The sequence below is a fragment of the Callorhinchus milii genome, unplaced genomic scaffold, assembly GCF_018977255.1.
Source record: "Callorhinchus milii isolate IMCB2004 unplaced genomic scaffold, IMCB_Cmil_1.0 Scaffold26, whole genome shotgun sequence".
NCBI lineage: Eukaryota > Metazoa > Chordata > Chondrichthyes > Chimaeriformes > Callorhinchidae > Callorhinchus > Callorhinchus milii.
The window spans coordinates 1,280,980-1,307,476 of record NW_024704767.1 but is presented as its reverse complement, the minus strand read 5'-3'; the positions used below and the strand labels follow the sequence as shown (position 1 = coordinate 1,307,476).

Here is a 26,497-nt window from a genome sequence, read left to right as displayed (position 1 = left end):
CCACTCGTTGGTCCCACCAAAATGTAATTGTGTTCTCCCTGCTCTTCGTGCTTTTTCGCATCTGCATCTTGTTTAACCTCATTGCAATTCCTCCTGCCTTAAGATTAGGATTCTCTGTGGTGAGAACTAAAATCAAGCAAATTAAATCGCTAGGTCCCAAAGAGCTGTGAATAAGAAAGGTGCTAACGTTCAATTTGGTTAGGTTCCTGCTTGCATTTCTACCCCCAGAAACAGCCATTTATTTAAAATCAAAATTGAAAATGGAGCTACAGGCCAATTTAGCTGTTTTTTNGCCTTGTGAAAGGCCATTAAAGGAGACGTCTTGTGGTTTCGCAACGTGAAAAAGGCACGTTGTAAAGAAGGTTATTGATACCGGGTCAGCTTTGGGGTTAGTAATTTCAACAGAAAAAATAAGGAAATTATCCACAACAGTGTCAGAAGTGAATCACGCACAAGTTTATTCTCTGTCTGAGCTCAGCGGTGCAATGGCATTGATGGGCATTTGGAATTTAGGAAATGTATTTTTGCTGCATTGTTGCATAGCTGGATCGCCACAAATTAAATTTTCCTGTACAGTTTCTTGATTTGAGTATTCTGCTGCTATTAACAGTTAGCAATATGGGAAAAAAAGGGTAGGAGGTGGCTGTTCAGCCCACTGAGCCTGTTCTACAAATTTACCCAGTGTTTTGCAATACAAAGATAGATCTAAGAAGTACTTCAATATAAAGCAATATCACTGAGGTCAGTAAGTAACTAAATGGGAACAATATTTCACTTACCTTTATGAATTGAAGTCCGCCCACCCTTCCATAATTTAATTTAGCTTAATTTTAATTGATTTTAAAGAAAAGCTCAAATCTGTATTCCACGGTTTATGTTGCCACACGTGATACCGTAAATCTTATGAATTAGCTTGGATCTCAGAGCGAATATGGTACAAAGAGTATTTTGCATTGTCTGAATGATCGAAGATAAATGGAATTTAAAATTGCACTCAACTATTTTTCAGTTGGAATTACTTGTTTGGGTTATCTTGAACACACAAAACCTCTGAAACAGAATAGACAGTTTATTGTTGCATTGCATTTGTTTCCGTCCATGACTTTATTTGTTATAAAATTGCTCCCTTGATCTTGCCCTGGAGAGCATCACATGTCTTTTTTGCATCACCAAGCAACATCGAAGTGTTGGGTTTGTAGAAAATTGGATTGTCAACCGCAGCGTAGCCTACTCCCAGGGTTCGCTTCATCACAATAACCTAACAGCAGAAATACAGTAGTTATCAATATGTTTAACAAGAAACACTCTGTATTCCAAGTGCTAAACGATACCAGATCCCCACAAAATACACAGTCAATTCACTTTACAGTATATTCTGCGAAGCTCTTTGAGACGTCTCGAAGACGTGATAAGGCGTCATATCAAATGCAAGGATTATTATCATTATCATTACTTTTCCTGTGAGTCCCAGGCCTCAGCTGTGTCTACAGAAACATCTTGCCATTAAAGATATTGACTTTAATAATCTATCTGGCGAGAAAATTCCACTTTGGGGTAGGTTTACTCCTTGTGGCACCAAGGAAATGCCAGACTGAAGTTTTGCTCAATTGCCATCAAAACAGGGAGAAAGTTTGCACAACCTTCCTTGAAGAGATTAACCGAGTTGGGTAGAATCCACGATGCACTGGAGATAGCCTTGATGGACTCCGCAGCTTTTTCTTGTGTCAAACATTCCTATCTTTGTATAATGGATATAACATTTCAAAGAAACTCATCCCCAAGCTTCATGAAAAAGTTACAAACAGTTTAACTGTAATAAAGGCATTTATAGTTTGCCAACAAACTGTATACGTGGATCAAAATACATTCAAGTTGAGATTTAAAATTCCATGTCAACAATAAATTGGCAGTTTTGCTCAGAGAAGCCTTCAGCATGATGGATTAAGGAAATGGAAAATACATACTGAAGCAGTAGGAAGGGCTCTTCTGATGGAAGGAGCAAAGCATAGGCAGCTTTATTCCTTCTCCCTGCCCCCAAGCTCAGAGTGTTTGCCAGTGACACGTGGGTGTCAAAGTGAGCACTAACAGTCACTAAAAGAGTATTTTTGTAAAAAAAAATCAGTCATAATCTACTTTAAGAATCATATTGATTGAGCTGGCCTTGCAACAATCCCTACTGAGGTCTTTTCACAATTAATAAAAAAANGCACAAAATTCCCCAAGAACATACCTTGGCCATTGTAAACATTCTTTGTTCAAACGATTCCTGATAGTGACATTTATGGTTTGCCAAGAAATGTTCTGCTTTGGATCAAGATCATGCTCAGGAATAGGACGGCTAACCTATTTGTTTTATCTGAAGGAAAGATCAGTTTGCACTATTTTTAACTCCACTGCGTCACCTGTGTGGCAGCTGAATCTAAAATCGAACTTTTATGTCTATATTTTTACAAACTAAACAGGATTCTTAACATTAAACTGACAACAGGTAGTGTGCCAAGCAATAGGATTGCAGCGACAATCAAAATTTTAGCCAATAATCATCAATAATAGTTTTAATCCTCTCGGATGGATAGAAGTGAGTGATTGCTGTGGAATTTTTTTAGCTATTCATCAAACGCAGTCGACCGAATCTTTCTGAAAAACTTGGATGCTTCTGAAGAAGAGAGCAATTTCCTGCTGGCACAGATCTTCCACATGAGAAGACTTGGAATGGTTTGGTTCAGTCAATAAGATACAGTGAACCAGATATGGACATGCTAAAGTACGAGAAAACAGAGGGAGAGGGCAATGTCTGCTGCTGGCCGAATGGTGAAAAACTATGAAGAGTCAGAAATAAGATGATGAGCTGAGTTTAGTGATGTTCAGTCAATGCTTGAAGATTGAGTAATAATAATAATCCTTGCATTTGATATAGCTCCTTATCGGGTCGAGACGTATCAAAGCGCTTCCCAGGACACACTGTAAAGTGTAATGACTGTGTGTTTTGTGGGTGAAACGCGGCAGCCAATTGCGCACAGCAGTGACTAGGTCTTCTTCCTAATGCAATCTGATCTGCACTCAAATGCCTCCCCACCACCCACTTTACTGTAAACTTTACTGTCAAGTGTAGTGACTGTATTTTGTAGGTGAACATGAAGCTACAATGCTTTGGGTACTGTTATGATGTGATCTAATTCAGGATTTAAATGAAAGGTATTTTTAGTTTCACTGCATCGCTTTGTTTCCTTTCCAAACATAATTTTTTTTCACAAAAAGCACGAACATTGCTAAATTTCCACAAGCGCCCTTCGAACTTTCATAAAAGTAATTTGTAACATTGATTGATAATGATAACGTTTTGGCATTTGCCAGGAGATTGGATTTGGATCGAAAGATGGGGTTTAGACCAGTATTTCTGCATTATTTCATCCACCGAACACCTTTGCTCACCTGTTTCGCCTTCCAGACCTCCAGCACAGGCATGCCAGCAATGATTGAGTTTGGATCTTCCTGTGCTGCTGAGTTCACCGTGTCATTTGCTCCAATAACCAGGACCAAGTCTGTCTCTAAGGGCACATAGACACAAGCTTGAGGTTATTCCTACTCTCTTGAATGACAATACAGGTCTACAGAAAAATAAATCTAAACCACAATAATACGAGATGGCAGTGTCTTTTTATTACTTTTTGCCCATCTGTGTTTTTTATAAAAAAAGTACAAAATGCTGCCAAAACTCATGTAAAGTTTCACTATTGTGTGAAATATTACAATGCAGACCATCTGTAGTCTCACTCACTTTGAGCTAAGCCATTGTTATTCAATCAGACGTAGACCCTAAATCAGTCGCACTGCTGTACAGTGCCTTTTATTTTCCAACTTGAGGTTTCCAAGCAAGGAATGTCAATTATTTAACGTAACTAGAGCCTTCCTTGTGAAACTTAGGAATATCTTTCCTCTTCCCCCAATCCACCCACTCTGAGTCCAAAGGCGGTAAGGGAGAATTTATAGTGTTTGGTGGCAAACGACAATTTTATTTTTTCTGGGTCCTGAGGGAGAGAGATAATGCAATGGAGAACTACTGATAACAGGAGAAAAAGACCCAAGGGCAGATCTCAGAATGTGCCTCATATACAGCAGAGTGGGGGGAGATGACCTGAACAACCTAGATGCACATTTTCCACAAGGATGTCGAATTACATTGAATTACACAAAGATATGGCATGGAAAAAGCCATTTAGACCATCTAGTCCATGCAGGTGTTTATATTCTGCACAAACTCCCCCCACCCCCTCTTGACCCTTCTCCCTCATGTATGCATCTAGTTTCTTCTTCAACTGATTTTCAACCACAGCTTCTGGGAATGAGTTTCGCATTCTCACCACCCTCTGCGTGAAGAAGTTCCTTCTAAACTCCCTATTAGATCGACTAGAGAGCCATGCCTCACGTTACGTTAATTTGTGGGGTGAATCCGATTTCTTGTTTGTGTTGCCAGACCAATTAAAGGAGGAAAAACTTAAATTACATTCTTTTTGTTAAATATCATTGCAGTCACAAATTCTGCCTCCTGTCCCTAAGCTGTAAAATATCCGCATTTATTAAAGGTTAAACTTATCTGAACAATGGTACTAGAGTCACAGGTTTTCCCTGGGTTGCGTGCATCACAAGGCGTAGGTCAATTTCAGGTTAAATAGTACAGTACTTACACATGTAGTGCTAGTCTGAGACAGCTTTGTGTTTACATATTGCTAACATGGGGTTTAGACATTATATGGTGGTAACTTTATACTAATACAATCAAAAAGATTTGCTGCTCTGTGTGTTTTGTGGGCTTTGTATTCCCCCAGCTTCACCATGGCTCGTCGTCACACAATTCCCCAACCGAGAGGTCAGGCAGGCAATCGTTCTGCCAAAGCCACTCAAAAGGCGCTGTAGACTGAAGGAAGTCCCTCCCCACCTCCCCATTAGGGGAGCAGTTCACCTCAACTCAACACCTCCCCTTATTCTTGGTTGGCGCATGAAACCCTCCGTGTGGCATGTCGAGGAAAAAGCCGCCAGCTCGTGCCATCGTACCAGGAATGGGGCTGCCCATTTCTTTACTCTTTGTGCCACGTCTTTTGATCACCTTTTCTACGCTCGAAACATTGGAGAGAAACTTTAAAAAAAAACCTTTGCAATCAATCTTGAACATATGCTTCTCTTTAGATCTGGGACCGTGAGGGGTTTTTATTATTTTTCAGTGCCCGTTGCCATATGAACAAATAAACTATTCAAGCAAATGTTACTTGTTATCTAAGCCCATGTGACGGTGTCTGTAATTTTTAAATGTAAGTGGTATTTTAGCATTCACTTTCAGCCTCCCGATGCCTTTCATATGCACGGCCCTGCCTAGTTAACTGTTTCCACGCAAAATTTTAATTATTGGGATTATTTCTACTTTATGCTGCAATGAATATAATACAAAATTACATTTGCACGGAGCCTTGAGACTTCCTCCCGACGTGAAAGACACTATACAAATGTAATTTTATTGTTGTTGTTCATGTTGGGAGGAAATTCCGAGGTGCTGAACAGTAATACAATACAAAATGACATTATCAACCATCAAGTTTCGAACTGAACTTTGGGAATAGGCGCACTTGATTGTTTTTGTTCTGAAAGTGTACATCGGGTGTGGACACATGTGAAAACTAAACAATGACTGACACAAACCCGGATGAAGAGATTTACTCTTGCAGCGTTTTTAAAAAAGCAAAGCTGCTGTCTCAGACCTGCGATCAGGTATTTGAACGCACAGCCTAGCTTCAGCACTGTTCTTACCTGGGAAGTCTTCATTTATCTCATCCATTTCTAAAACAATGTCATAAGGTACACCAGCCTCAGCTAAAAGCACATTCAGTTGACCAGGCATTCGGCCAGCAACAGGATGGATACCAAATCTATCAGAAACAATTGAAAGAATTTACAGAAAACAACCCTGAAATTAAGAAACCACAACAATTTACCAGGAGTATTGCTTGGAAAACAGTCATCAAAATCATTTTATCGCATCACAACATCTCAAGGAGCTTCCGAGACCTCTCAAGTTTGGTTTCCCCTTTTGCTTCCCTGCCCATGGTAAATCAGTTTCTGCCAATATAAAAACAGTCCAAAGCCTTGGCTCTTGCCAATCCGCGTCTAGTACTTTCCAGAATTAGGTAAGCAAGATGCATCCCTCCAGGGAGAGAGTGCGCATTCCATTCCAATGACTAATCACTGGAATTTCCATATGTGGGTGTGATGCACGAAATTCTCGGGTTGGTTTGGATACTCTTAAGCAACGGTGATGGGTTTCCAGCTGTGTCAGACACTTGGCTGAGCAATACAAAAACTAAATAGTCTCCTCACACCCCTGAAGCTATAACACAGCAGAATGTTAAATGCTCACCTGATATTCTTGCCCATTTCGCTAAGCATCTTCACCATGTCAGCAATTGGATACTGAGCTTTTGCAGCACATAATCCCCACCCTGTAGGACAGGATATTAAGCATCAAGTATGTTTGCTTCTGAATTCAGCCTCTGCTGCTGCTTTTCTTGTGTTGAAAAATGGTTTTATCAGCTACAGAAATCTGGTTCCAGAAATATTTACCAGGAGTAACGATGATTGAGTTGGCTTCTTTAATCTGTTCAATGGCCTGATCCACATTGACTTCGGTGTGAGTTCCAACAATTTCCATAGGTTTGCCTGTGCCGGTCGATGATGTTCCATATCCACCCAAGATCACATTGGGTAACGAACGGTTCATAGCCTGGAACCAATAAGGAAAGGTCACACTGATTGAAATAATCAACATATTGAAAGATTATCACGAGATTGGTTTGGACAGACAAGCCTCTTCAATCCATACGATCTTATCCTTCCAGAACACCCACCCGCCCTCCCTTGCTCCCTACCTAGCGTACAAACAAGATCTTCATGTAATCGCCTTATTTGCTTAACCGAGCTGCAGTGTCTCAAAGCAATCTTTTGCTTAATTGTTCTCTGCTATAGTTTATGTTCCTCCTGTTTGCTCAATACAAGATTAAGATTTGTTGTTCTTAAATAGTCTGTTTTACCCAGTCACACAGGAAAATAAGCTGCCCCAACAAGCAACCAACACAAGAGAATGAGAGCATTAAATTTCATCGCTAGCAAATGGATTGGAACGTCAATGAATCCCGGTGCTTAAAACTGTCATCAACTGCTATAGGGAGGTTGTAGTAGAATGCATGTGCTGCTGGACCAATGCTTGAAAGAGTTTGAAGAGAAAATCTTACCACACACATGATGTAGGAGAGGATAGCACCTGAAGACCCGATCAATGCACCGACGATCGTCATTAAGTTGTTGTCAAGCAGAAAGCCTTCTGCGCACAAGGCCCAACCAGAATAACTGTTTAAAACGGTGATCACAACAGGCATGTCAGCACCCCCGATAGCTGAGGTGAGAGTCACACCCTGAGACGCAAGACGAGACAGGGACAACATCACAAAATGTAAGTCAAAAGCTTGCATTTACATAATCTCCATTCATGGTAGGGTAGCGTCTTGGATCACTTAACAATGGCGTACTTTGACACCGAATCGAGAGAATATGGTCGAAGAGGAAAGTCGTCAGGTTTTGTGTTCATTTTTCTACTAACATTCCTTGATGAGTAAATGCAATAGATAATAATCCTTACATTTGATCTAGCGCTTTTCATGTCAGGAGAGTGTCTCAAAGCGCTTCACAGGACATACTGTAAAGTGTAGTGACAGCAGTGTATTTTGTAGGTGAATGCAGCAGTTAATTTGTACCCATCAACGTCATACAAACAGCCATAAGTTTAATTTGTTGTTCTTAAATAGTCTGTTTTACCCAGAAAACCCCCCAGAACATCTCTCCTCTCCCAGTCACACAGGAAAATAAGCTGCCCCAATAAGCAACCAACACAAGAGAATGAGAGCATTAAATTTCATCGCCAGCAAATGGATTGGAACGTCAAATGAAGCCCGGTGCTTAAAACTGTCATCAACTGCTTTAGGGAGGTTGTAGTAGAATGCATGGGCTGCATTTATGTAAAACCAATATAAAGGATATAGAGAAGGATTTGCAGGGAATTTGAATTAGAGTAATAATCCTTCCATTTGATATAGCACCTTATCACGTCTTCGAGACATGTCAAAGCGCTTCACAGAATATACTGTAAATTGAATTGACTGTATATTTTGTGGACAAGCAGTAAGCTCAACTGGAGGGATTAGAAACAACATGATGGACTGAGTGAACAATGTGGATGATTCCGTGAGTCCAGCAGACCGTGAATAATGTTGGCACAAAATTGTAACCTTCTGAACTGTTCCCTCAAGTGATATTTTCATACTCTGTGCAAACATCACTGTAATTCAAATTATTGTGAAATATTTGAATGCTCCTGCGTGATCTTTCAAAGGAATCATTCGTCTAACAAATAAAAAATAACACTCATCGGACGAAACAATCTGGATCCCTCGCTGCAAAATGATCTGACTGTGGAAATGCAAAAAATGTGAAAGCATCAAATATCATCTGTATATGATAGCATTGCACCTTTCACATTACATTAGCCTTGAGTAAAGGCAGCTGTGAAACGAGTACTTTAACACTGATGCAAAGGGCAAGCCTCGTAGCATTTCACGAGATCAACGAGCAAATAGATACCAAGAGATTACATCCCTCGTACCATGATTGTAGACAGGGCCGAGACACTTAGCAGGCAACTCATTCCCGTGGTGTAACTTGGATCAAGCATAAAGGGCACCATTCCTCCCACCGAGGCAGCTAGGAGTCCTGCGTTAAGGTAATGACGGCCGGGCAGAAGTAGAGCAGAGGAGCTCAGCAAACCTAGAGGCAATGATGAGAGTGTCAGCAAAGGCAGGAATTCAACATTTAAGAGAGTTCCTTCCAGTTTTGAAGAAAAACAAAATCAACATCTTGTTCCTTACTTAAACCATTTCAATCCTCCCCCACTTAGACTCCTCCACTACTTCATTGGCAAAGAGAAACAGCAAAATATTGTATCAGGGTCTTGCCGACATGCACTAATTAGGTAATAATAGTTCTTAAATTTGCTATAGCGCCTATCAGGTGGGGAGGACACCACAAAGTACAGGATATCTAAAAGATAATTGACTGGGCATTTTGTGAGCAAACACGGCAGCCAATTTGCTTAGAGCAATGTCTCACAAACAGCCCTGGAGTGAGTGACCGATTTTATTTGATCTATTGGGCAACAATTCCTGTTCAAGAGTGGATGTTTGTGTGCGTGGGTGGGTGGAAGGGCCAGTTGGAAGGTAAATGGCTGCCTTTTTTTGAAATATAACTACAACGGATAGATTTCTGTTTTAAAAAACAATCAAATTCAGCCCAGCCAAAGAAGCAACATGAAAGCTTTTCAATTTCTTTTGATCTCCAATCTGAAAATCTCTTCAACGAAACAACTGCTGTCCCAATGATAAGGTCAGTGAAAAAATGTCACCTCCATCAGCAAACAGTTGTTTTTTTTTAAAAAAACAAAAAAGGTCAGCTCGTCAAAGATACAGAAAATCAGCTGTGTATTTCAACACACCGCACCGTAAACGCTGTAAATGTCACTATTATACTCAATATTCTACGGCTTGTATTCATTCCCCCTCGAAAATGCAAAATCAATTCGAAAAATTGCTGGCAAAAAGATTTGCAAGGACTCCACAGTTGTTTCTCATCAAATTAATCAAAATAATAATAGTTCTTGCATGTGATACCAAGTCGGCTGAATGTCTCAAGGCGCTTCATTGGATTTACCGTAAAGTGTAGTGACTGTGCATTTTGTAGGCAAGTGCAGCAGGCAATTTGTGTACAAATAGCCATGAAGTGAATGACTAATTTTATCTTGGGGCTTGTTGGCCAGGACACTGGGAGAAACTCCCTTCTCTTTTCAACTGGTGCCATGGGATCTTTAACATCCACATAAACAGGCAGACAGGAGCTCAGGTTAAATTATCATCAGAAGGCCGGTACCTCTGACAACACAGTACTCCTCCAGCATTGCATTGGAGCATCAAACGAGGAGCTCAAAGTCTCGGGCTTGAACCCACAATAACGTGCTTGCATTTTTCAATCACCAGTCAGTTATGGCGTTAATGTTTCACACGTGTTCGACGCTTAATATTTTATGTTTGGAATTGCAGGAAAGCTTTTGATGAAAAAAAATGTCAATTCATGTTGCAAATATTAAAAAGCTAATATTAAGAGCAATCGATGCACAGGAAATTATATTAATTACAGGAACGTAAAGAAATGAAGAAAAAAAATACAAAGACCCAGATCATTTTTCTCAGAGTTTTGGAATCAATCACTTTTGAAGGTTAAAGATTCAATTACCTTGCAGCTTTCCGTAAGCAACCAGGGAACCACTAAATGTCACACCACCGATATACGTGCCCAGATAGGATACAGTCTTAATAACGTTTGCTGCAGGGTGTACATCGAGATGCGGATACTCAATCATGTATTCAGCAACACAGGTGAGCATTGCAGCCAAACCCACCAAACTGTGGAAAGCAGCGACCAGCTGAGGAAGGTCAGAGATTTCGATGCGTTTAGCAATGGTGAGACCTGAGGAACAAAGGTGACTTTTTCAGATACAAAAATCACAACCAACTTATGAACAGCAAATGCAATTAAGCCCTTTCTGCTTAGTAAGTAAGTATACCTGAGCTAACAACAAAATTTATGCGCCCATTGGCAAAGATGGACCTGATTTCTACCTGTGCACAAATGATTCTCTGACTAAACACTGGAAGTATAGAGATCAGTTGGATTGAACTAACAATAACTTAACTTCTCAGCAATATATGTGCATTTTAATCATCAATGAGTAGCATTTCTGATCCTCAATTCTACCAATACTCATACTTACCGGGTTAACACGTGCTGAGCAGAGGTGTGCACTCTGCTTAACATAACATTTGTACATTGTCTGCTACGCAGTTGTAGTCTATGTCTTATTTACCAAATGTATTTACACAATATAGTATGGAACAAGAAAAAGCCACTTGGTTTATGAAGTACCCTCCTTGCAATGACCACTTTACAATGGATTTTTCTATCTCTAGGATTTTGCCAGAAGATATCCTCATGGCACCACAGTGGTCTAGTCCACATGGTCTATTTGACCAACTTAAGCCTGTAACTGACAGCCTCGATCTCCCTTATAACCAGCAATCTTTTCAGCTCGTTTTGAAATATTGGCGAGACCAAGTGAGTGCAGTTTGGGCGTTTGCTTTGCTAGGTGTGTCCTCTCTACCTACAGACATGGTCAGAAAAACCCAAATCTCTCCAAATATCCTTTCAATGCCGATTTCAAAATCTGTTCAAGTGCAAGTCATTAATGGGAGTCATATGTGAAGAGCTTTTGAAACATAGCTCTGTTGACCTTGCGCGAGCCTATTTTAATGTAACCGTCTGGATTGCACTAAAGTTGCTGCCAGCTGCACTGAATTTCTGAGTGTACAACTGGAAGCTTGGGCACTACAGAGAAATAAATTGTTGCCCTGCAAAAAGTGAACAAAAACATCGAGAATACATTTCCTAACATCGATATACAAAGTGACATTTTCAGTACTGTATTTTCCCCAAATTCCGAGGGCGTGGCATCTAAATGCTCACAAGCCTGTGCTGTATTTTTCTGTCACAGTATATAAAGCGTCTGATAACAGAACTCATCTGAAAGTATTCCATAGCGCAGTGCACCTTGGCAAATCATTGAGATCTGGGCAACGAGGTGGAACATTTTCAAAATAATTATGCTACTGTCAGTAAATAATAGCTGGTTATTTTTATAAATAATAGCCTCTTCTGGGAACAGCTTACTTTCAAATAAGACATGTTGTTAAATAATCACTCTGATTAAAGAAAAACTGGAGAGTCTCGAAGAAGTGAAGAAAGTAATGAATCTGCACTTAAGTAAATGTTTCTCCAGCCAGAGTACTGAATTAACAATGTTAATATTCATCTCTTCTCACATTATTCTCTGTGTAACTAACGTTATTCTCCTGAATTTATGGTGTATTTAAAGGACTTTAATCGAAAATCTACAAGTAGGTGAATGTAGCTTTTAAAAGTTTACCTTACTTGTATATATCAAGAAGTAATGCTTTATTCTGCCTTAGATTTACTGTAAGAAGTAGCCACAAATCAGCTCTACTGGTTGGGTATAAAGGTGCATGCCTCTCATTTATATAATGATCTTACACTGTTAACTTTTTTTATAGCGTGCAAAGCTTCAATTTTCTTTATTGTGGACATATGTTGTCTGCAATGGGAGCAGAGAATTAAGATGGAAACAATAAAGGCTGGTGGGGGGGTGGTGGGGAGGGCGTTGGGAAGGGGAGGAAGGCAATAATGCAAAAAAAAAAGTTGCCAAAACTGAGAAGGGAAAAGGAGATCTTTGATTGGCGGATTGAACCAGTGGTGTCGCAGCCTGAGAAACGTGATGGGAAATTATAGGAATCAAAAGTACCAATGGCCAAAAAGACATATGCCTTCTAAAGTAGTTACATCAACAATTCTGGTCTGGTCGGGATTTTGCGAATGTGGTTTCACATGTGTTTTTTGGGGATTGTAATTCCCTCGCTCAAAAATAAAGGGAGTCCTCGTGTGATGTCATGGGACGCTTGGATCAGTCTTCCAGCAGCACTGGGCATCGTATCCGAACCGATTGTAAAACAGAAGCAGGGAGGATTACTGCAATTTAATCAGTCATGCACGGAAGGTTTTGCTGGTGTACAAATAAAAAACAATACCGATCCATGCATTTGATACAGAATCTTATAATGTCATCAAGACATCTCAAAATGCTTCACAGGATATACTGTAAAGTGTTGTGATTGTATTTTTGTGGGTGAAATGCGGCAGCTAGTTTTACGCACAGTCATGTTCCACAAACTGCTATGGAGTGAGTGACCAATTTTATTTGGGAGATTGTTGGCGTTGACACTGGGAGAAATTCACTTCTCGTTTCAAATTGTCCCATAGGATCTGTAACGTCTACCTGAACAGGAAGACAGGACCTCTGTGTGATGTCTCATCCGAAGGGCAGCACCTCCGATAATGCTGAATGGCCCCAGCACTGAACAGAGTATATTAGTTGAAAGTTGTGCCATGGGGGCTTGAACTAACAACCTTCTGACTAAGAGGCAAGAGTGCTATCAAATATGCCAAGCTGCCAACTGAATAAAAAGAGATTACTGACAAGTTTCTAATAATATTGATTAACCATTGTCTAAATTACTTTGCTAACATACAGTTAAAAATACCAGTATTGTGAATAGTGTATAAGAATGCGTTGGGGAAAGAACTACTGCAATAAATCACAGAGTTTTGCTGTCAATATCCACTATTCCCAACAGCGCAAAAGTCAGAAGCTTTACATACAAGCTGACTGAGCAACACATAAATAATGCAAAGCATTTCTTTGTAGTGTGCATCACTCTTGGCAACAGACTGTTAAACAATGAAAAATAAATCATCCTACTCGCTCAGGGTTTGTATAATGGCACGACTAACAGCATCATCTACCGGCAAGACTGAGGTGTGCAATTCTAAGCCAAAGGATAACCTTAGAAAATGCCAGTTAAGGTCTTTGGGGAGTAAGAAGATTGGATCCTCAGCTAATCAGTAAAATGAATGTCCTCAAAGTCAGTTGATCAAGGTATTTCTGATTGGAAAGTAACACAACAGTCTGTAAGGAAATAATCCCTTTGCATTTGATATAGTGCCCATCACATTGAAAGGTTGCAAGCATCTTGTAGGTAATCGCTGTCAAGTCCAGTGATTGTTTTATTTGGTGGGGGGGTGGGGGTTACAAATGATAAGAGTATCACCCTCCACCCCTATAGTATATTTATCATTTATGCCTGAAATCTTCTGAGTATCCTGTCCTGCCATAGAGGTATTTGTTGATGGTGATACAATATTTCATTTCAACGGTGCTTGAAAGGTACTTTTTACTTACCGATTGTTCCCCCCATTGCCATTGCTCCGCACATCTGAGCTAGGAGCTCGGGCGAGGGTTTGATCCCCCCCAATGTGGCAACCAGACCACTAGCTACACCGATCATGCCCAGCGCATTTCCCAATCGGGAGGATTTCTGAGCAGAAAGTCCAGCCAGCGCTCCAACACAGCACAGGCCTGAGCCCAGGTACATCATCTGCAAGAGCACAAGTGGAATGAATGAACGAACGAACGAGTGAACGAACCCTGCATTTGACACAGCGCCATCAAGTTCAAGAACGTCTCGAAGCCCTTCACAAAGTTTCGGCGGGAGTGCAGTGACTGTATGCTCGTAGGCGAAGAGTGAAACGGAAAGAGAAAAAGAGGAAAGAGATCCCACCTGTTCCAGCGTGTATCCACCAGCCAACGCTGCACCGTAACCACCGACAAACACTGCACCCGGCAGCATGTACAAATAGTTGTACTCGGGTGGATCAGTGGGACGTTTAAACATGTCCAGCATCCTTTGGGTAATGAGGAAGCCCCCTGCAACCAATTAGATATTAACACCTGATTTACTTCACTGCGAAGACAATCAACAGGGAAGCAAGGTCGACAGCAATCACTTCAACAAGTAATAAGCAGTCCCCCCACTCCATCTCTGTGAAATGTTTGGAGGTTTTCTCTTACGTCAAAGGTTGCTGGACGAGTGCAAGCAGTTGCAATAATACGACTACTGCATGACTGACCTGCTATGTTAACGGATGATATAAATGCAGCCAGAAGGGCAAGTGTCTGAGGAAGAGATGAAGGCAAGTAATCTCCTCCCATCAGGGCCAGACCCCCGACAGCTGTCAATCCTGAAATTACACAGGAAAAGGTCAAACTTTAAGCAGGAACACAAAACAATTGCAGTTTTGAAAATCAGTTGCCTTTTCTTTTAGTGATAAGATACGGTAACAGTCCAGAAGATTATTCACAAGATCGGTTTGGATGAAGAAGATCCTTTGGTCCATTTGATCTCATCCTTCCAGAATACCCACCCTACCAATCCCCCCCAATGTGGCATTAAGCTATATTTTTTTGGAAATGAGTCCCAATGACTGACCTCAACACCTTTGCTGGTAACCTTTTCCAGTTGTTAATTACACTCTGGGTAAAGAAATGTTTCTGGTGTTTGTCCTGAAATTGCCCTTTGCAACTATAAACCTGTGTCCTCTAGTTCTATTGTATTAACATATCTGAAAGCATTGTTCTGGGTTTACTTTCTCAATCTCATTGAAAATCCTATACACCTCTATGGAGTTCCGCCTTTTTTTTAAAGATTGAGCTTGTCTAATCATTGTTCATTTAGTAGATTCCTTGGAACACTGGGGTCATCCTCATTGCGCTTGATCAACCTAAAGCAAACCAGTAATTGCAATAGGTCATTATGTGAATGGTTCTTTGTAAATTGCTTACCTGAGATGGCGTTAGTGACTGACATGAGCGGCGAGTGAAGAGCTGGAGTCACACCCCAGACTGTGTGATATCCCACGATGCCGGCCAGACCAAAGGTTGTAACCATCTGGCTGAAAGCAACGTTCGGGGCACTCAGACCCAGCCCAGGATTCCAGTGAGACCTGAGGCAAATCAACACTGCAGTTAGGTCCATTTTCCACCAATGAACCTAGATCAGCGAAGAGGAACAATGTAAAAAGGTGCAGAATCGGAATTTGTAGTTAGCTCCAGTGGAGGAGCTGGCACCAGTATAGTCTCAATAGGCCAAATGGAAAACCGTCTTCACCATTCAGTGGACGCAGCTGTTATTTGTTTATTGTATTTACCTGCTGTGTAGACACCAGCGGAGGTCATTGTCTTTTTGAAAGGAGATACTGTAAGTTGCTTTTCTGCTTCAATATCTGCCACGGATTTCTGCCTGACTGGCGCGCTTTGCTGTACACGTTTCGGCTGCGGTGTCGGGAACAGATTTTTGCCTTCCTGTGGGGCAAGAGTGAAGAGAAAACCATCTGTGAGAAATTCCACCAAGGACTAGGTTTGCATGCTTTTCACAACGTGCACAATTCGGCAATTTGCTGAATTCAGTCTCAACGTCGAAGCTGGTTTTCTGTAAGTTTCTTAAATGAAACTCATAAGAAAAAGAACAAATTTTTATCTGGTGGATTTGTTGGCCAGGACACTGGAAGAAATTATCATCTGTTTAGGAATCGTACCGTGGGGTCTTTAAAATCCAGCTGAATAGGTGGACAAGACCTCAGTTTAACGTCTCGTCTGAAGGACAACATCTCCAACCGTGCAGGGCTCACGCAGCACTAAATTGGAGTGTCAGCCAGACTAAGTGAGTTTCTCCTGATTAAAATTGGTCATTCGCTTCGCGGCTTGATCGTGGGACATTGCCGCGTGCAAATTGGCTGCCGTGTTTCGCCTACAAAATACTCAAGTCACTGCACTTAACAGTAAAATCCTGTGAAGCCCTTTGAGACATCCTCCGGAAAAATACCAGATACAAACTGCAATGATTTGTTTTGTAGTAAACACATTACCTGCATCACCAAAGTGCCTCTGATCACATGATCGACAGTTCCATAGTCAAACTCTTCCTTGGCGTCAAAGTGAAAGTATTCCTTGTCGGGGCTAATGGCCTTCAGCAGCTTTAAGACGTTGTTGGAGTACAGACTACTGGCCTGTGTAGCCATTCTGCTCGGGAGGTCGGTGTAGCCTATGTGCGTCACACCCTAATAGAGAAAGAAACGGATCAGATAAGAAATCGGCGACATACAAATCCATTTGCACCACCTCACCCCCCAAAAATTCCTCTGATTGGACTCCATTACCTTACGAGACAGCACTGGATTGCAGGGCATCGCAATGAGGTTCCCCTATGTTTCTACTGACCTTATATAGAAAGAGCTCTTCAGGTTTAGTTGTCTGTATATTACCGCCTGCTTCTGCTGCAAGGTCGACGACAACAGAGCCGTCCTTCATTGTGTCCACCATGTCCCTGGTGATAAGAATTGGTGCGCGTTTTCCTGTAAGACACATAAGCACAGGTGCACATTAGTTACCATCTTAATGCAGAGGTGGCAACTTGCTCTAGGTAACCGTGAAACAGAACAGACTGAACGTCGACAAAAACAAGCAGAGATAATGGACAGGAGAGGTTCTTATTTCTGATTTTAGGCGTCAGTCGGTAGCAGTCTTGCTGCTGGATTAGAAGGTTGAGCGCTTAAGCTGTGCCCCCGTCAGGACTTTGAACTCACAGTCCAGACTGACACTCCAATGTGTGCTAGGGGAGCGCTGCATTGTTGGATGAGATGTTAAACCGAGGTCCCATCTGCCTGTTCAGGTCAGTCCACTTTTCAGTGAATTCTGGGAAGTGCCTTGAGACATTTTGATAATAATAATCCTGGCATTTGATATAGCGCCTCATCTCGTCATTAAGCGCTTCACAGAATATATTTTAAAGTGAATTTTGATGACGTGATGAGACGCTATATCAAGTGCAAGAGTGGTTATGCTATAAGACTTAGTAATGGTACACATTTGGGTTCAATGAGTACCTGGAATCAGAGCAGTGCTTATGATAATATCCACATCTTTACACTGCTTGGCAAACAGAGCCATTTCTGCTTCAATAAATTCTTTAGTCATCTCCTTAGCGTAGCCACCAACCCCTTCGCCCGACTCCTGCAGATTCACCTCCAGGGTCTCTGCTCCCAGTGACTTAAACTGTTCCAAGGCCGGAGGTCTGCACAGGAACAGGGTGTGTTGATGAGAAGGGATGTGATCGTAAGGTAACAGTGTGCAATTTCCACCTGACTCACAGCAAAACTCGGTAACACACGGCATTTACATTGTCCTGTAACAAGCCACAAGATTGTATGGGCGGCTCGCCTTGCGCAATACCAGCCACTAATGCGATGATATTTACCATTTCTTTTATCTAAGACTGCAGCTAACTTCTTTTCGTTTACCAGATGTTCGATTATAGTTTGAGTTAAGTTAGTGCACTATTTAATACGGCCACAAGTAACAAAAGCAGCTTTACCTGGTGTCAAAGCCACGTACAATGGCTCCCATCGATTTCGCAGCTCCAGCAGCTGCTAATCCAGCAACACCACCACCAATAATCAATACCTATCAAAAGTATAATATATTGTAAACGTTAGGAGATCAATTGAGAGAGAGAATGCTCAAAGCCAGGGGCACATAAACTGCAATCAAATGCCAGGATTATTATTCAGGTTAATCATTATAATAATAATCCATGCATTTGATATAGTGGCTTATCATGTCTTTGGTACATTTCAAAGCACTTCACAGAAAATACTGTAAAGTGAATTGACAATACATTCTGTGAGCGAAATGCGGCACCCAATTGCGCACAGCGGTGTCCCACAAATAGCCATGGATTAAAGTGACCAATTTATTATTATTATTAATATCATTGGAATAGATATGAGTGTCTATCTATGTAACATAATCACATTTCGCCCACAAATATACAGTCAATTCACTTTACAGTCTATTCTTTGAAGCTCTTTGAGACGTCTAGAAGACGTGGAAAGCGCTATATCAAATACAAGGCGTATTATTATTACTATATTATAACATCTGCTCATCCTTCAGTTGAGATGTTAAACTGAAGTCCCATCTGTCTGGTCAGCTGGATCTTAAAGATCCTGTGGCAAAGAGAAGGGAGTTTCTCCTGGTGTATTGGCCAACAATCCCCTAGAAAAAAATGATCAGTCATTTCTTGGCTGTTGCCAAATTGTTTCTGCAAATTAGGTTCGCCTACAAGAACACGGTCATTCAACTGTACAGTAAATCCGGCGAAACACTTTGAGCATGAAAGGCACTGTGTCAAATGCAAGGATTATTATCTTCTTATTACCTAAATCACCCCCAAAATAAAGAGTCACCCTCCGGAGTGCAAGCTGCATGGAGCTCCCATTCATCCAGGAAGCAGTTACAACGTGTTAGGAATTTCTCCCTTTTTAACCCGCTGGCTAAGATCAGAGTTGGGCAAGGCTAAACAAGATCTGAAAATGTTGGCAGCGCTTTCGAATGCAGTTCACGCCGGGAATATAGTATTGCTTTACCACTGCTAAGTGACTCCAGCAGATTTCTCAACCGCGTACAGTACCCTTAATGGCATCTAATGAGATCCATCAGTCCTGCAACAAACACACCCCGTTTTAAATTAGAAAATGTGCTTGATCTGCTTTCCGAGGCCTTAGATACATGATTATTACTTGGATAAGTTCCATGAGGAATAAAACACTACAATAAAATTACATATTTGGAACCATTTGACATTCACAATATCACACTGGCTTTTCATTACAAATCCCACCACCAGCTTTATTCGTGACAAACCAAATATTACCTTTGCAGGAGGCACTTTCCCAGCCGCTGTTATCTGACCGGTGAAAAATCTACCAAAGTGGTTCGCTGCCAGAACCACAGCCTTGTACCTGGAAGGATTGAGAACAACGTCTGTTTGAGAGCACGTTTTCGGAAAGTAAGGGAGTCATTGTATTGGAATTGCAGTTATATGAAGGGCACTGTTAACGAGGCCACACAGCCTGGGTCTCAATTCTCCACCTACTCCCTCCAGGGGTGAGCTCTGAATTTTGTTCTGTGGGAAGGAATGAGCGAGTAGGTCATTCTTTCTCACAGGGAAAATTAAGTGGCCATTCTAGACAGCTCCTGGTTAAGCAGGAATTTTGGCCGATAGGTCGCAGGTTAGGCTCGGGAACATTGGCCCACAATAAAACATGAACAAAGGGGATTAACAAAACTTACAAACAAAGAAAATCACCCAACCAAAAGTAGACGAAAACCTTGTATGGCCATAATGATACTCAGCTAAGGCCAGAAATTCTACCTCATCTTATTTTGGAAGTCTCTTCTTTGGAGTTGCTGCAAAAAACTGGCTTCCAAATTAGGATGGAATCATTCAGAAGTTTGCTCTACCTTAAATGTTAAGGCAAGGCGGTCATACTGGCCAAGGCCAGGTGGAATTTGGGGCCAATTGCTTCTTCTGCTATCAAATGCCAAGTCAACAAATAGGAATCTTTTCAAAATCATTTTTCTTTTGGCAAGGGGAAAATGCTACCGATAAAATGTCCATTGATTTTCATCAGGCTGTTTGCTCAGTCATGACCTTCTTTACAAGAGTTTTGGACGCTGCTTCTAAAACAGAATGCCGTAGTAAAACACGCAACAGTTCTCCATACCCTGCTATGTTAGCCATGGAACTAAGAGCATCGTATCCCTGAGCTATAGTCACTCGAGGCACCTGATCCATAGCAAGAACGGAGGCCTTCCGCTGGGAGAGTTTGTCCATAAGATCAGCGTTCTGTGCAGGGTAGATAAAGCTGACGAGGGTCGCCCTTTCCTTCAGCAGATCTGCTTCGTGTGTTCCCAGGACATCGTTAAAGATCGGAGCCCTGACCTGCAAAGTAAGACAATCACAATAACAATAGATGGTCAATCGATTCCATTGACCATTAGAGAGTACAGCGAACCCATGGAAACATTGCTAAGCTTTAAAGCAAACAAGAGACCAAAGTGGTATGTAGTATCTCTTTTAGGGGAGCAGGTTTCCAAAGTTTTGGCCTGCCTCACAAGGGGAGAAAGCCCTTTTATTCCAATTCAAGGATATCTCCGAACACGGCAACTCAGAAACACAGGGACGTCTGCAGGTCAAAATCAGTGCTTCTTTGAGACGCACCCCCCACCCGCCCAACGTGAAAGGCACTATATCAAATGCAAAGATTATATTATATTAGATTTATTATGCATCCTTTCCTGATGTGAGAAAAGGAGGGGCAAGAGGACCCAGGTCACTGTTACTACACAGTAGCAGAATATTCAAGGATTCAAAGAGAGAAATCTTTCAAAGCATCTGCTCGTTCCTTTCAACAATTTTTCTCAAACCACCCATCCTGTTTGAATTTCTCTCTCTGCCAGGGAATCTTGGACTCTCAATCCTCAATAGACTGCTCTACTAATAAGATCAGAACTATGTGTGAATTCCATGAGATCTCGCTACCTGTAGTCCCCATGCAATCTGCACTGCACCCTGGCTCAAGCATGGAGTAAACGGTTCTGTATTAAACAAAGATGTTCCCTTTGAAAAGCCTAGGACAATATGTACCCGATAATTGTTTTCCAAAATAGTTGGGGAAGAGAAAAGTGGGTAAAATTCAGTGGTGTTCTCTTTGTTGTATTCAATGTATCCCAGTTATTCTGGGTTAGATTCAGTAATAATAGTGCTTGCAATTGATTTAATGTGTCAAAGCGCTTAGATGTAATTGGTGTCAGGAGTAGTGACTGTGTTCTTACCCCTCTGTCTGTCTATCTGTCTTTTAGCAGGGTGGTTGAGGGCAGGGCATCGAGTAGCCCTGCCCTCACCAAGATTCATTTACGAAGCAGCTCGATGCTATGACGGGAGGACAGTAGGATGAGTCTGACACATTGGAAAGCTTTGTGAGACGTCAACCTATGTGAAAACCACCGTATAAATGCAAGTAGTTGTTGTTTCTGTTCTTGCACTCACCTTTAGAACAATATCGGATCCAAAAACATCTTTTGTGTCATTAATAATGGCTCCGGCCTCTTGATATTGGTCATCAGAGAACTTGGCTCCTTCGCCAGCCGTGCTCTCCACCTTCACGTTAAACCCTTGCTTGACCAGAGCCTGGACACCGGCAGGCGACACGGCCACTCGTCTCTCATTCTTGTAGATTTCTTTGGGAATGCCAACAACCAAGTCTTTGTAAAGGACACCTACGTGAGGCGACGGGAAAAGTTGTTAATTGCGTCTTAAGATAATTGGGAAAGCTTTATCCAACTGTTGCAACTGCAAGAGTTGACACAAACTGACATGCTCGCCCCCACATGTTCTTCCTTAATGATCCAGAAATGTTGCACTTGGCTGGATCTCAGCAGGTCAAACCTTACGATCAGAGCTTTGGTAAGTTTCCATTAGCATTTTGGCAGGTTTCCTTCGGTTTTATGGGTGTCTGCTGGATAGCACAATTCATGAAAAACAACTGGGTCATTAAGACATTTTTTTGAGCAAATGGCGACGATATATTACAAAATTGACATCTATAAAATCAATTCAATTATTACTAGCCACAATTCAGAGAAACAGCTGCGTTATGATAATGGCCACAGATGGGCTGGACGGTAAATTAATGAACCTTCAATCCATCATTAACAATCTAGATGTTGCTATCATTTCAAATTCCAATGTAAAGTTCGCATCCTGGCAGTCAGACAAGGAGACAGTCTGGGAGTGAGTTAAACATCTGCATTCCCATTAGGAGGCTTACAAAGACACTAAATACAGATCAAGAGTTATGCTTGAACAGTTTACCGCACAAGGATTGTAAATGTACACTTGAAGCCACTTTCTGTTATCTTATTTTCTCTGAACACAAGGTGGCTTCCTCAGTTGTATTGGGCTTTTTATATCCTCCCAGATCAAACTTGTATTACAAATTTATATCCCCGAGATCAAATTGCTCAATCACTTCAAAGCTCTTTTGTGGCACGTTGCTGTGCGCAAAGTGGCTACTTCGTTTGCCTACAAAATACACAAAGTCATCACACTTTACAGTAAATCATGTGAAGCGCTTACTGAGGTATCCTCCCGATGTAAAAGGGGTTGTATCAAATGCAAGTCTTCTTCCCTCCCTGGGCCTTGCGAACCCATTAGCTCCTGGAGAACCAAGCTACGCAACGAGGAGTAGAATTGATTCTATTGAATGACCTATTCTTTTCTCGAAATCCTCATTGCTGCAAATCTAGAATCCCAAAAACTGATGATTCAGCTGGCTTTTCTTCAGCACCGCAGTGCCCTATATATACTTTACATGTTTTAAAAAATAAATAGCTCAAAAAACACGTACTTGCTGTTAAAAATAGCTTAGGCCAAGCATTCCTTGGATCACAATAAGTAAGTAATACCAAATTATCGCTCCACAGTTCCTTTAAGGTTCGCAAACACAAGTTAACCATTACCACGGCATGTAGTGGGGTTCATCAAAACCTTAAAGAGAATGTTCTTTTCCCAAGAATCATCCATTTTTGGACATGTGCCTGCGTCTGTGAATTAAAATAGTGACCGCGCAGGTTTGCTCGTAACCCCAGAAATCAATAAATCAGTACAGCGGTATCCAGGTTTTGAATGTGTCTGATGCAGTCGATCAATAAATTAAAGATGGTCTGTGACCAGGACACTGACTCTTATCTGTAATCTCAACGCAAACACTAGGCGCAGCTCTCAGGGGGCCTGTAGTTGCTCTTTCACTGTTCACGTGCTGTTCTCAAATATCTCTCCTTTATTGGCAGGGGAACTGTCCTGAGTTTTAGTGATTGTGAACAGCTGCTTGGCACAGAGCCCGACATGGGCCCAGGAAAAGGCAGACCTGCACTGAGGGAGATTTTGTGATTTCTAACTATAAACATCTACAAAAAAAAACAAGGTAACGCTCCCGGTAAAGCCTCCCTGAACACAGAGGGGCACCCTCAAAAAAAACATCCGAGCCGTGCTTTTTCATGCCACTCAAAAGTTGGACGAGGAGCTTAAGATAACCAAACTCTTTCACCTCTATTCGACCTTTTTCCGTGCACTGACTGGCTGACGCACGCCTAACATTGAGAGAAAGCTGCCGTGTCAAAAGCACAAAAGTTTGGTTTTATTCAAGGCGAGGATGAAATACGAGTTGAACGAACAGTTATTTAGGTCAGCGCCTCAACAGCTGTGCAAAATCCCGTACTTTCTATATTCATCCGATTAGCTTTATTAGCTGCAGACGCTTGTAAATGCCGCAGAATTTTCCAGGATCGTCTTTACAAAAGGTGACGCTGGAGACGGGACTGGCTAAAAGACGAGGAGGAGTACGGTCAACTGTATGGGAAGCGTTTAGAGCGGGCGCATTGCTCGCGAAACAAATCGGTCGCGCTATGGCAATCGAAATGACAAACGGAACCATCCAAGGGCGAGGTAAAGTAAGTAAAAAAAAAAAATAAGTTGCTCACCTTTAACAGTTTGCTGGTTCCACAAGGTTTGCTGGGATCCAAAGTAACGTTTGCAGAGGGCTCGCCGGACTCTGGGCACCGGGGCGTTGCGTAACAGTGGAGAGGAGCAGTTTATCGCCCCACGGAAGAAGCAGGCCATTCCGAGCCGGACGTAGACCAAGAACCGGTCTGTGGTGCAACCTGTGCCCAGTCAAGCCCCCCTTTAGGAGAAAAGCATAGGGCTTAAAATGAACAGAGAGTGCCAGCCTTCGTGCAGCTTCACCCACAGATGGTCGTGAGGGCACTGCCTCCCCTTCCTTCTGACCTGGAAGGAAAATATCAATTCCTATTAGGATTACTGTGACATCAGTGGCTTTTCAGAGCACCGATGGGTCATGAAGAAGAAACATTTTTAAAAGGGAAAGTTCAGAGGACTGGAAAAAAAAAACCTGGGTGGCAGGTTTTAGTGAATCGTAGTTAGAAAGAAAACGCGTCAATTTTAAAGAATTGTACTCTCATAGTACAACTTATACTATTGTTAATCATCACATTATCACCTACCAATTTTTTCAACCCATTGTAGGTTAAGCGTGATAATAACACAGAAATAATTGATGCAAAACTTATAATTGAAATGATTTTATTTTCTACCCTGGACGATGAGGGAAAATTATTAAATACCAAAGGCTGGGGGTGAAAGCAATGAATTCTACAGACAATTTACACAAACGGTGGCTCTTGAACTGAAAGGTATTGCAAGGGATTTCTGAAGTGAAAGTCTGGTTGAGCAGAGAACGAATCCTACAAGATTCGTAGAGGTCACACAGCACTCTTGAGATGAGCCCATTCAAGGTCTGAACTATTAGAGTGGCTGAACTGTGCACGTGTGAAATTAGCTGAACAGTTCCATCGTTAGCAAGGCTCAAACACTGTGTTCTACTGATGACTGTGTACATTCCTGTCAAATAACTCAACAAATGCACAACTCCAGGACACAAACCCACGCAAAAATTAATATTGTAATGTTTTGATATACAGTAAAACTCGTATAAGTTTCATGTAACTCATACTTTGCATAAGTCATATTAAGTGTATGGTCCCAACTGATACGACTTATATGAGGTTCACTGTACTACAGCTGTTGATTATTATTATTATCAATACAGCTTTTGCGATTCATGTCCATCAAACTGCAAAGCAGCATACCTCACATAGCAGAATAAGGACTGAGGCCTGTGTCCAGTTTCATTCAATGTTCTTTGCTGCACCAGGTGAAAGCAAATCTCTCCACTTCTGTTCCTAAAACTGACGCCAAAATAGCAACTTTAGCAATATACATTATAAACCTATTTATATCACCTATTTTTGGATCATTCAAGAGTTTGTTTTCTTTTGGTTCATCAAGATACCTAAACGACGTTCACTCTTACAGAAGAGAAATCGTAGTGGATCATTTTTACCTTCCCCCCCCATTCCTCCCGTCAAAAATATGTCCGCGTTATAGGGCACAAAGTGAGTATCCCAGAATTCAGCAATTGGCGAGTTACAGTTAACTGAATGAGATAAGAATGTAACTTCTATCGAACTACACAACTTCACCAAACATGAGACAAACAGGCCAAAGCCAGAGCAGCCTTGTGTTCCGGGCAAATGACCTAGTCCTGATCCCACATTGCCGTGACCGCAGAGGACATGGTATTGAAAGACAGAAAGAAGAGAAATTCATTTCCCTGTGGAGCGCAGAAATATCCCAACCTCACACCAGCCACCTGACAGAAGCATTGCCACTGAAATCCCTCCCGACCACCCATCACAAGAGCGGGGGCAGAACGGCAGCAAAAGGGATCGAAAGACGAAAAATCAGCGGTCAACGAAAATATTACTGGCAAAAAACATATCAGTAAGAGGCAAGACCGCAACGAGCCCAAAACAAATCGGAACTACTCTTTAACCCACACTCAATACCCTTCAACTTTGATTGTCCCTGTTAGGTCACATATTGCTCCCTTAACACAGGGTCGCTGCTGTTTTACCTGCAGCACACTGCAATGCTGTGGACGTGCCACAGACTGCAATTCGTTGACTTGCTGCATTCGGTAAAAAAACACAAACCTGAATTGTGCAGCTACTTGTTGACTAGGCCAAGCAGGGCTCCGGTGAGGCGAAGGAGAAAAGTTCTCTGATTGCGATTGACCTTCACGTCAGGCGCTGCTCTCCACTTGCTCTCCAGAAATAGCCCTCATGTGATTTAATGCCCTGAATGACAAGCCAGGAAGTCAACGCCAGGCTCCCTTTGCACCGTACGGAGCACAGCTGAGTCTGTGAGCAACCGGGGGAGCTGTCTCTTTGTTCTTTGCAATAGTTGATGTGAACTTTCCTGGTATTTACACATCTGCTGCCTTTGTTTTTCCACCCCAACTCTTTCAAGTACATGCTTCGACCTACCTGAGCAACACTGTAAACAGA

General features: G+C 41.8%; 1 protein-coding gene across 1 annotated transcript; it reads right to left on the bottom strand.

Moving 5' to 3' along the window:
- Positions 1 to 434: 434 nt before the first annotated feature.
- On the bottom strand, positions 435 to 26,225 carry LOC103186933 (NAD(P) transhydrogenase, mitochondrial). Its single transcript, XM_007906215.2, is given in 24 exon segments — positions 435 to 1,258; positions 3,433 to 3,548; positions 5,800 to 5,918; positions 6,407 to 6,488; positions 6,610 to 6,769; positions 7,278 to 7,457; positions 8,702 to 8,862; positions 10,381 to 10,614; positions 14,015 to 14,210; positions 14,394 to 14,539; positions 14,743 to 14,853; positions 15,455 to 15,601; positions 15,604 to 15,615; positions 15,820 to 15,973; positions 16,537 to 16,728; positions 16,889 to 17,022; positions 17,554 to 17,741; positions 18,042 to 18,130; positions 19,383 to 19,470; positions 20,236 to 20,453; positions 21,561 to 21,790; positions 24,053 to 24,356; positions 25,238 to 25,336; positions 26,144 to 26,225. Coding segments are annotated over 22 exon segments (3,243 nt in total). The 5' UTR covers positions 24,192 to 24,356; positions 25,238 to 25,336; positions 26,144 to 26,225; the 3' UTR covers positions 435 to 1,111.
- Between the last annotated feature and the right edge of the window lie 272 nt (positions 26,226 to 26,497).